The sequence below is a fragment of the Plutella xylostella genome, chromosome Z (genome assembly GCF_932276165.1).
Source record: "Plutella xylostella chromosome Z, ilPluXylo3.1, whole genome shotgun sequence".
Classification (NCBI taxonomy): Eukaryota; Metazoa; Arthropoda; class Insecta; order Lepidoptera; family Plutellidae; genus Plutella; species Plutella xylostella.
The window spans coordinates 2,809,473-2,821,997 of record NC_064012.1 but is presented as its reverse complement, the minus strand read 5'-3'; the positions used below and the strand labels follow the sequence as shown (position 1 = coordinate 2,821,997).

At 38.7% G+C, this 12,525-nt stretch overlaps 1 protein-coding gene across 1 annotated transcript in view; it reads right to left on the bottom strand.

Moving 5' to 3' along the window:
- Positions 1-12,525, bottom strand: part of LOC105384869 (titin) — a 108,304-nt gene that overhangs the window by 41,349 nt on the left and 54,430 nt on the right. Inside the window, exons 4-5 of the mRNA XM_048632595.1 lie at positions 10,989-11,169; positions 3,000-3,124 (exon numbers count right to left, since the gene is read on the bottom strand). Of these exons, the coding sequence (XP_048488552.1) occupies positions 3,000-3,124; positions 10,989-11,169 (306 nt within the window). The remainder of the gene's footprint in view (positions 1-2,999; positions 3,125-10,988; positions 11,170-12,525) is intronic.

The window sequence follows — 12,525 nt, the reverse complement described above, 5'->3', positions numbered from 1 at the left end:
AAACGGACCCCAATCTCCAATTAGCGAATTCGGACAGGAACATTGTGAATATTACTCCCCCAAATGAAACATAGTTTCAGCCATAGAACTGCAATAGTTACACGAGAATGCATCGAGTAATTAGAGGGTACAGTTTGAACAGTGACCGGCCTCATAGGATTTCAGTCTGAACCTCAATTTCCTGTGCAGCCGATTGTGGGGTGACCGACAGGGTTATTAAGGTTAGGCAAATATACCTCTAGCCATTGAACTCATAGGATGCATTGACTGTTTGGATCCGTATACACTTAATATAAATGTATGTTACCTATATACGAGTATATATACACTATGTAGGTAATATTATACAGTCGTACTTGGTACATAGAGGGTCATAACATAACGTGACTTTTTCCATGGTATACACATAGACTAATAATCCATATTTAGATAAGCATTTTTTTTGTAATCCACCGATTTCTACTACTTTAATTTAAAAAAATCAAGTAGAAGTCTGAAGTACGAATGGTCTTTAAGAACCTTAAACCTACATCCCGGGGTATGAAAGGCTCATAAAAAAATGCAATCGAAATATATTATTAACTAAAAACAAAAATATTGGGTTTAAATGAGTGTGGAACTTTTTCATTATTCGCGTGTGTATTTCACAATAATCTTCATAAATATCGTGGAAAATACATTGCACGTGTAATGCACGGGTTTAATATAGTTATAAGTTCAAATACTTTCCTCCTACATTTCCCTTTGGTGAGCTTTATTACTATTTCGCAGAAGAACTTAATAACGTGCAATTTTTAGCTCACCGAGGACATTAGGAGTATAAATTTCAAGTAATAAATGGACTTATTAATATAGCATTTTACACTGCCACTGCACTTGAAGTAGAAATGTTGACTTTTTTCTAGAGTCACACAGTAAGAAATTGTAAAATATTATGGGTTTCAAAACTGGTATCAACTATGAAACAGAAAAAAATCACGTTACACACGTTAGTATCAAAAATTAGAAAGAATTATGACGAATTATTGTTGCCCTATCAACTTTTTTTGTCGGATTCTAGAGGTACCGTCCACCCTACGGCATCGTACGTAACGGACGCATCGCATTAAGTATTCTTTGTATAGAAATCATACAAGAGCGTCCATTACATCGGCACTGCCGACGCCGTTTCCATGCATTTATGAAAATCCGTTTGGTCCGATACGCAGTACGATATCGATAGATTATTCTAAAATTTTACACAGAATGCGTCAATCAATACGCGTTGCTTTTAAATAAATCCTTTTATAGTTGACAATATACGATTTGTGTGAGATGCAATTTTAATCGATTTAAATCACTTCGTAGTGTTTGTTTTGTTTCATTTTGGTTATTGCAGTGCGATTGGGGTCCGTCTGTTTTAATATCATGCTGTGAAATGGCTACGCATTTATGTCTAGACCGCGGGCTTTTGACGTCGTGTGTGTTTGCAGAACCGTCAGCGCCAACGTTACTGCATGTGTGTGTGTGTGTGTGTGTATGTATGTATGTGTGTGTGTGTATCATATACCGATATAGAGTCTGACTACTCTAACTTGGCAACAGAAACAAGTGCCAGCACCAAAAAAACGATTATTAGAAAGCAACAATTATTCTTGCTATTTTATGACACTAACGTGGTAGTTAGGTATATACGTCTTACTATTCTTAACTCATTTAGGGCTACGCAAGTCTGGCCCTTTTCACACTTGATTAATCCCTTATCATAAAATTAAGACCCACTCAACGATAATTCTCCCAATCACAGCGCTGAATTCCATACCCAAGCTCTACTTAGCGCTCTCAGCTGTGAAAGTGACAGAAAGAAAAAATATTATCATATCTTTTACCTGAAACTCAACTAGTACAGGATTTATAGTTGGTCGAAATTTTTTAATGTTTAAGTTTTCTCACAGTGGCTCTTTAAGCGGAAAATATCATGAAACTTTTGACAGACAATGTATGCAGGTAACAGAATGCAACGCAAACTTTTTTTGTTTCTTAAATTCCCAAAACCAATAGGTACCTAATAGACACGCAGATAAAGAGACAGAAGAAAACGGAAACTTTTTTCGGTTTCATAAATTGCAACCCGTACCAGAGACTCTATTGCAAACATAGCATTGCCGGATACTACGATCAAACACACGTCTATGCCACCCCTGCCTGCCCTCCGGCAAGCAAAATAGATACTCCAATTAATTCATTTGTTTATGGAAAATGGATATTGGAAAATACCGGATTATGATTGGCTTTTGTAAAGAAAAAAGGAAAATACAACATTTTCCATCAATTAATAGCACTGGCTCTAATCGCCTTAGCGTCGTTCTGAGAACCAGCTCCATCTATTAAGAGTATTAAAGAGCGAGTTTTTTTCCGTTGTGAAATTAAATTCTTGTTCGATGGAAGGGATTACTGTGAAGGACGTATAATGTATGATGTTTGTTTGTGATGATGACGACTAGATTAATAATTTATAAACAAGATGGAGTGTCAGTGCAAAGGAAACGTGTCGGCAAATAACACCGCACTTCTTTCACTGAGCTCTTATTTTGAATTAGTTCGGTTAGAAGATTTTTGACTTTATTCATTGGCACAATGGTGTGATTTTCCTGGTTGGAAGATCAGACTAGCCATTGTTTTTCATAGGTACAGTCCGGGGCAGAGATACCTCACCCCGCTCAGCGTGGTCATTTTGGAAGGGGTCAGCTTTGCCTCAGACTGTATCACTGTACCATGGTACTGCCCTATTATAATACTATGTAGGGACATCTCACAAAGGGCCACCCGATCCCAAGCTAGGCAGGTATAATTTATGGGTAGGTACCGGACGACTAATACATCTACTCAGATACAGTACAAATACCTATATGCCTTTAAACAAATATCCGCCGAGAATCGAACCCGGGACCTTCAGCATAGCACCACCACCAACCACTACACCATTCGGTCTTCAGCCTATTGTTCCCTCCACTCCTTACCTTGAACCACCTGAGCACGGGCGTGGGCACCCCCACCACCTTGCACTCCAGCGAGACGGTGCCCTGCTCCGTGAGGATGGCCCGAAGCTCCTCCACGAACTCTGGACGCTTGTAGGCCTTCGGCACTGGGGAGGAAACGGGGGGTTAGTTATAGTTATAGAAAAGGGGGGGGGGGGGGGTAACCAGTGCACATTCGCCACTGCGACCTAAAAGATCTATTGTGACTCCCCTTGCCGGGTCAAATCTCAGTCTCCAGGTCATTCAGGCGGTCTTTTATAAACCTGGGGGGGTTAATATGGAGTTATAAGATTTATTTATTGAGAAACCAACAGCGAACTATTACAATGTCTTAAGTGGTAATAAATTATCAGTAAGGCCAGTTACAGGTTTCTTCGTAGAAATCAATATAAAAATTTAGCAAGCTAACATGAAGTTTACACTGTTTACTAAACACTTTTAGACACAAAGAGGAAACAAAACTGAAAAGCTAGTATGCTGATAGTTTATACTATATAATTATGTTCTATTTGTCTTTAACAGCGGTGTCGCCAATTTAGAGAGTCCCCCCTGGGCGATGATAGCTGTTCACGTTCTAATAGAACGTCACAGGAAAATTAAAAAAAACATTAATACTTATTTAGAGCAAGTTCCTATTACGGTCAGACACCGCCGCTGGCGATGGGTAACGGTTTACTTTTAGTTCGCCAATATGTTTTTTTACTCGTATCCAATGACCTAACAGCGCTGAAAATTGGAACTGACCCATATACAGGTGATTTTTTTACACTTTCACAGAGCTGCATGCTGCCACCATAGTCCAACAAAACTGTGAATTTGAGTATAAATAATTTCAGACACTTACTTGTTGTTAGAAATTTAAATGTATAAATGTATGTAATGTTTAAATGTATGTGATATCCGTAATAAATATCATAGATCTTTTTGACACTTTAAAATAGGTTTAAAACTGACCTCGTTGTATTCGAATATACGAATATCAAACTGAGTCGAAAGTCGAAAGAAACTCGTGTGTTTTAAAGTCAATTTTGACCTTTTTGAAAATTTACAATACGGTTTAGTTTAGGTACATTGATTGAAACTACTAGCTGGTCATAACTATCTTCTAGATAGAAAGACTTAATTAATATTGGAAATTTATTAATTATCTATTGTTACTTTATTAGAACAACATTATAATGGTTTCCTTTTTATTCGTAGCTAAACTATTTTATTAATATTTTGTAATTAAAATTTACATCAACTATAAAGAAATGAAACCTGTCAAAGAATAGTCTCACTGTTAATCAAATTGTATCGTTCTTATAAAATTAATCGGTGAAATATAAACTAATATTCATGGTCGTAAATTGGTTTGTAAAAGACTCTGAACAAACAATGATACTAAAATATCTCGTCTCCTTTAAAAGGAGAACACTACTTTATAGTAGGAAGCGTTTGGATATCTAAAATAGTAAATTTTATCGAAATTCATCATTCATTTGATTTTAGATGCAAGAAATCAATTTTCCCAAAGCATTAAAAGACCTATGAGTAATGAAAAAGCAATTAAGAACTTACAACTAATATTTTATACTTAATCATTTCACCAACTAGAGCAGTCCAAAGCTTGTGTTCCAAACATACAGTATTTTAGTTTCAAAATTAAGTAGCCAGCCAGTAGCAAAAAAACTGTTTTTTACAATTTAATTTCGGTGCGGCGAAATGGAAATTCATTTCAGTTCACGTCAAAGTTTCCAGCTCCGAAATACACAGCACGTGTAACGAATTACACCTGTATCACGCCTATTCGTCCGTAGGCAAATAATGCAAACAAACTGTAGCATCACTTTCCATTGCGTGGCGAGCGAGCGGTGTAGTTTCGCACCTGCGGTGTTGGGCAGCGATGGATGGCGTGCTAACGATGAGTTTGGCAACTGCAGTGGCGTTGATACGGGGGTTACACGTGGAGACTGCAGGCAAAGCTTTCCGCAAATCCGCTTAACTGTTACACCGCAAACGTGCCTAACACAGCCTACCTCAGCCCCCTATTCTCGAACTTTCTAGTTCCCGAAAACGCTAGAAAACGCGACCAAATTCGCTTTGTTTAGTGAAAAGTTGCAGGATACAGCAGGATACCGCTACCGTATTGGAAAAGGAAAGTATTTAAACAAGGCTGACTGATATCACGAAGAAAAGTGAAGCAAGAGTTTTAATCCTGAAATGATTTTTTTAACGCTCTACAAAATTATTTTGTTTTATTTCTGGCATTTACCTAACTTATTTTTTAAGATTTTTTGGCATAATTCGGATACTATTTACATTAGTTTTTACTTTTGTCGCACCCTTTCATAATACAAAGACCTTATCATACACAGGAAAAAATACATACTGATATATTATGCGCAAACACAAATCATAGCAAAAGAAGGACTAGCACGGGGTGCAATTAAGACATGACAAAAGTGTTGCATCACGCTCACTCACATCGCGCAGCTTCATGAGCGAGCGCAACGGAGAGCTTTTGTCACGTCTTAAATGCGCCCCGTGCTACTAGCCCAGGAGACCCACCATGAAAAGTCTAGATAGCATAAGACTGTTTCTTTGCTAACGGCTAAACGTTAGGGAATAAGGGGCTGGCTCTTAATTGATTGGTAGCGAAACAGCGTGAAGGTCAACTGACTAGATGCACATCGATAAAGGAGCTAAGTGTTATACGAGAATATTACGTGGCTCGATTAATACATTAACTTCTATTAACAATATTAATCTCAATTGAAACGATGCATTCACAGTATTAGTCCTAGTCAGAATAGGCATTTATGCATCCTATCTGGTGTCAATGTCATCATAATCTTCATAAAACCCGGAATTATGGATTCTACAGTGCTAGACATAGGTCTCTCCCAAGGGCCGCCTCATCCTTCTGTCCTCGGCCTTCTTCATTCAGCAACTGTCTGTTACCGGCCTAAGGTCATTGGTCCAGGCTGTATGGTTACATTTGCCTGGTGATGTTTCTATTTCATTTTATCTTATCTTTTAATAATAAAGAAGAATGGCGAAACCTGACCCGCTTTGCGTTAGTTAGCAGCCACTAACCAAACCTATTTGAAGTAATTGATAAAATTGTCTACTATCAGGGAAAAATATTTAAAAAAATCTAAACCATGGGGTTCTTGAGATATTAGGGTTCAAAAGTAAATTAATTAATATATTTTTTTTCGTTAAATAAGTTTTTGATGAATAGTACACGCACAAACAAGTTTTATAATCTAAATCATGAGATTCCCAATACATAGTGCATCACAAAATGTATTACATGATTTTATTTCTGCAAATAATATCAATATTATTTTTGCACATTTCACACTCGGAAACCTATTTTTAAAAAGAGATCAATTTCAAAAATTATTTCATTCTATTCAAGTTCCCGTTATCCAGAAGTAACATAGAATACTTTTTATCCAGGAATTCCCACGGGAACACTTTTAAAAACTATTTTTAGCTCAAGGGTAACATCTAGTACAGTAGAAAGACTTGATCTTTCGGCACTTATATCTTCGTTCTCCCATGCCTCATAATAATAAAATTAATACCAGTATATACTGTAGTCACGGACTACACATCAGTGTATGTTTCATCAATGGCCGCTCTGGGTCATGGCGCTATAGAGAAATTGCCATTCTCCTTTAATAAATTTATTTATTCGAAGTAAGGTGATTACAGTAAAGTTCTTATGGCTAGGATTTGGATGATAATACATAATTGGTAGACTGTTGCCGTAGCGTCTGCTCTCATAGCTAGGCTATAGAATAGCCTGTATTAATGAGAAGCTTATTATTATGATTATACGTTTTCTTATGTTTTTCACTCCTTTCAGGGCCTAATGTTGGGACGAAGTGATGGAGTTTCCTGGTGATGCGGCATGTAATATGGTAGCTTGTAAGGTGTAAGTAATTGGTTTTGGGGAGTTCATTTATTTATTTTTATACATAGGTATATTATTATTAGATACATGGGTCTGTCCGCTTACATAATGTTTTCATTTAATACGTGGTCTCGGAACTATGTTCTCGACCTTCAACATTCAGTATCTGAAATCTCTGAATGCAGAAATTCTAATTATAACGCTGTCAAACTATAACACTCCTATAACACCCACAGACAAACCAATATGCACTTGGTTTTGTGGGTTATGTATAGGGTTATATGTATTAGGTTAAGATTATTTGTAAAATAAATATATTTATTAATTCATTTTCATTTATATATATTGCTAGCAAAAAAACGAGCTTTACCTGAACACTAATAAAATCCGATTTTAAACATAGAAATTAAGGTTTTGACAGCTCAAATTAGGATTTGTACCTTCAAATCGATATCACTGTCTATCTTAGTTCTGGAATCGATTAATGCACTCGAATGGCTAATGAAGTAACGTGGCCCGCTCATCTGCCATTACCATCTATTTGCGACGCACAGTTGGTTCTATTAAGGTTCTATTATAGTGCTTCTAAGCTGTCAAACACAAGGTATGTATGTCCCTTTGAATGGCTGTCCAATCTACAGCGTGTCTCATGGCTATGGATTCTACATGCTTCCCCCTTTAGTAACCCGTAATTACTTATCACAGTGGACATCTTATGGCGAACAGTGGACCTCTCGCAGACTCTCAATCAATACCAATAATTATTGTAAGCATTTGAATTCGAACTACGCGAAAACAGAACGCAAGGTTAAGCGTAGTGCAAGGGCTGATAAACGCCGTGTGGCAAATGCGATAGCAGACCGTGCAGAACATGCGGCGAAAACTGGGAATATGAAGGAGCTGTACAAGACTACCAAAGAACTGTGTACCAAAAAGTGTTCAGGAGGGCAGAAACCGCTGAAAGATAAATGTGGTAATACTCTTACAACTACAGAAGCCCAACTATTAAGATGGAAAGAGCATTTTGAAGACATTTTCAAGACAGCGGTTTCCTCACAAACCAACTATGTAGACCAGCATTCTGAACATCCCCTTGACATCAACACCAGCCCCCCGAGTTGCACCGAAATTCGCGCAGCTATAATAAGCTTAAAAAACGGTAAAGCCCCTGGTAATGACAACGTCCCCCCAGAAGTCCTAAAAGCCGACCTAGCAATGTCGTGTAACCTTTTGTTTCCCCTACTTAAAAGAATCTGGGAGTCAGAAGAAATACCGAGGGAATGGAAAGAGGGATACATTGTCAAAGTACCGAAAAAGGGAAGCATGTCAGACTGTAACAACTATCGGGGAATCAGCTTACTGCCGATGTGCTCCAAAATTCTAGCGAAAATCCTGCTACAGCGTATGGCGACGGTGATGGAACCAAAATTCAGAGATGAACAAGGAGGCTTCCGGGTAAACCGCTCCTGTACGGACCAAATAAATGTCTTGCGTATAGTGATTGAACAATGCAGAGAGATGCAAAACGAAGTCTATGCTCTGTTTGTAGATTTTGAAAAAGCGTTCGACACTATACAATGGGATACTATGTGGAAAGTACTTCGACAGAAGGGCGTACCAGGGAAAATTATAAATCTGGTCCGAAACTTGTATGTTGGCTCCACGTGCAGAGTGATACATCGTGGACAGCTGTCTGAAGCTATAAATGTATCTGCTGGAGTTAAACAGGGATGCCTTATGTCACCGTTCCTCTTTCTTGTCGTAATAGACGAAGTGATGCGCAGAGTGGTTAAAGATAAGGAAAGAGGCATACCTTGGCGCCCAAACCGTGACCTCGAAGACATTGATTATGCCGACGACCTATGCTTACTATCCGCAAGCCGGGAGGATCTACAGCAAAAGACCTTGGACTTAGTCACAATATCTGCCGAATATGGAATGCGTGTCAACGTGTATAAGACCAAAGATATGCGAATAAACACAGACGACATAGAACCCATTCAGATTAATGGCAAGAACATAGAACAAGTGGAAAAATTCTGCTATCTCGGTAGCATGATAGATCACAACGGAGGCACGGATATTGACGTCGAGGCGAGAATCAACAAGGCACGAGCAGTGTTCGGACAACTGAAGAACTTCTGGCGTTCCAAGAACATCAACCGTAACACCAAAATCAGGATCTTTAACTCCAACGTAAAAACTGTCCTCTTATACGGGTGCGAGACTTGGTTTGTGCGTAAAGATATTTCCCACAAGCTTCAAGTTTTTATAAACAAGTGCTTGCGACAAATTCTGGGAATATTTTGGCCACGAACCATCAGAAATGAAGACCTTTGGACTCTCACAAACCAGAGACCTACGCATTTAGAGATCCTCGATCGAAAATGGCGCTGGATAGGTCATTCGTTGCGGCAGGAGGACTCTCGCCTCACAAAGCAGGCCCTAGTGTTTGCCCCGCAAGGAAAAAGAAGGATAGGGCGCCCAAGAATAACTTGGATAAGGACATTAGCCCAGGAGATCAAGTCGATCAACATGAGCTGGCCAGAAGTTGTGGCTGCTGCCTCTGATCGTCAGAAGTGGAAAGCTGTAGTTGCGGCCCTATGCTCCACTAGGAGTTAAAGGACTTAAGAAGAGAAGAAGATTTGAATTCGAATAGGACTATGATGGCCCACATTTATATTTTTATTTTATTTGATACTAGCTGTTCCCGCGAGCTTCGCTTCGCCTTAAAAAGTTTTCCCGTGGGAATTCCGGGATAAAAAGTAGCCTATGTTCTTTTCCAGGGTCTAGACCGTATGTATACCAAATTTCATTCAAATCCGTTCAGTAGTTTTGGCGTGAAAGAGTAACAGACAGACAGACAGACAGACACAGTTACTTTCGCATTTATAATATTAGTTAGGATAGTAGAATATATTATAATATTTATTGTTCAATGCAGACTCATTATCGGCGTATTGTTTTAGCATGCCAAGTTTTCACAGTTTGCTTGTTTTGCGCTCACTCCTACGCCACGCGCGGCTAGTCTAGTGAGCAGTTTCCCTACTGGGACACTTTTGTCAGGACAGTTTGACAATTGGATTATTAACGATACTAACGATTTTTTTTAAAATCCTAACGAATATTATAAATGCAAAAGTAACTGTCTCTGTCTGTTACTCTTTCACGCCAAAACTACTGAACGGATTTAAATGAAATTTGGTATACATATGGTCTAGACCCTGAAAAAGAACATAGGCTACTTTTTATCCCGGAATTCCCACGGGAAAACTTTTTAAGGCGAAGCGAAGCTCGCGGGAACAGCTAGTAAAAAATATAAAGGATTGATACATTGACACTCACGGGCAATGAAAAGGTTCCACTGAGAAAAGCACCAAATTACTTCTAAACGGAAAAGGCTAGCTTAATGCCGTCTTCTGCAACATGGAAGTACTTTTAAAAGAGTATCAGGATATTACCAACTAAAATCGGTAATATTTTGTTCCAATTTTAAATAAAATCATTAAAAAAATTGGGGTCGTTTGTTGTCGAAATTTTGTGAGCGAAACTTTTTAATTGCCCGGCAGTGTAATTATGAACTGAAGTGCTATAAAGGTAAGCGTCCACCTTTCAGCATCGTATGCAACGGACGTATCGCATTCAGTATTCTTTGTATAGAAATTCACACAATTGCGTCCACTTCATCGGCATTTCCGACGCAGTTTCTCCATACATTTATGAAAATCCATCGGGTCCGTTACCTACGATACCGAAATATAGACGCCTAGCTTTAGCCCTAGTTTCACCATACTCTGTTATATCATAACAAGGGATTAGTTGTTGACATATCTGTCAAGAATGCAATAATATGACGATGACAATTAATGATTACAATTTAACACGGGTGTTAATGATCTAACAGACTATGCTAAAACTATAAAGGATGTTGCAAAAAGGGTATACTAAGCCTGTTATATCTAAGCCCGAATCTGAAATTAGAATTTCAAAATTCGCGAAAATGCTGCGGCTTAGCCTTATTGCAACACCCTGTATAGTCATAGAGTAGCCAGATTCCAACATACCCAGCACATTAAGATGCGCGGAGCACGAGGCTCGCCCGCCGGCGTTCTCCGCCGTGCACGTCCAGCGGCCGGCGTCGTCCACGCTGACGGCCGCCACGTCTGCGCACCAGAAGTTGCCGTCCTTCACCAGGGACACTCGCTCGGCTTCAAGGAGGCGACGCTCGTTGCGGTACCAGGTCACCTGGAACGAGAAGACGGGGGCGAGGTAATGGTAATAATAATATTACATCTCACACACGGCCATCGGACTACAAGCTAGGCAGAGCCTGTGTTATGGATATCGGACAGCTGATATATCTACACAAATACATAGATAGATACAATATTAAATATAAATATCAATAAATAGGTGGTTGGTGTAGACGGTGTAGTGCAAAGGTCTTGAACATAGGTTCGGTATGCATAGTGCATTTTAAGTCAAAGGTCCTAAATTATATCGCTGAATCCACGAACGAGACTTGACACTAAATCAGCACGTTTAATACAACTAGATAGAGTTTTGGTAGTTTTGTTTCTCCAAAGCTTCGGAGTCAAGATAGAACTATCTCGATGTATTTAGCGTGCCAATGGCATTTTTTTTTTCATTCGTTCGTCGGTTTCACAAAGCAAATACTTTGTGGTCGGTTTACATAGAGAACCCGGGATGTATCCTAACTAATATTATAAATGCGAAAGTAACTGTGTCTGTCTGTCTGTCTGTTACGCTTTCACGCCAAAACTACTGAACGGATTAGAATAAAATTTACTATACAGATGGTCTCGACTCTGGGAAAGAACATAGGCTACTTTTCATCCCGGAATTCCCACGGGAAAACTTTTTAAGGCGAAGCGAAGCTCGCGGGAACAGCTAGTAATTTATATTCCCTTATTCCTGGGAACAAATTAAACGCCAGCATAACCAAAGAAATGAATGTACTTCCTAGTGCATTGCCGCGTAAGCAAATATGGTTTACTCATACTGAACGCTTGAGCGCCGATGTATATTTAACATAAATTCGCTTTGCACAATATTTAAATAAAACGAGTTCGCATATAATTGCACACAAAATATACCGAGATCAGTGGTACAAAAGAGATAAGTTTTAAAACTACATAGGTACTTAATAATATGTCGAGTGGTCATTCTAGTGCCTAAAGCCAATAGCCTATAGAAAACATCCTAGAGGTCATCCCAACATATAGGGAACAAAATACACTGCCGGGCAATGAAAAAGTTCCACTCACAAAATTCCGACAACAAACGACCGCAATTTTTTCAAAGATATAATTTAAAATTGGAACAAAATATTACCGATTTTAGTTGGTAATATCCTAATGCTCTGATAAATGTACTTTAATGTTGCAGAAGACGGCATTAAGCTAGCATTTTCGGTTTAGAAGTAATTTAGTGCTTTTCTGAGTGGAACCTTTTCATTGCCCGTGAGTGTACAAACTGTACAACACTCCTTTCGCAAAGCACATTTTATAAGCGATAAAACGCAAAAATAATTGTTACACTGTTTACACCTTTTTATGATTTGTAAGCCCAAAACCGAAT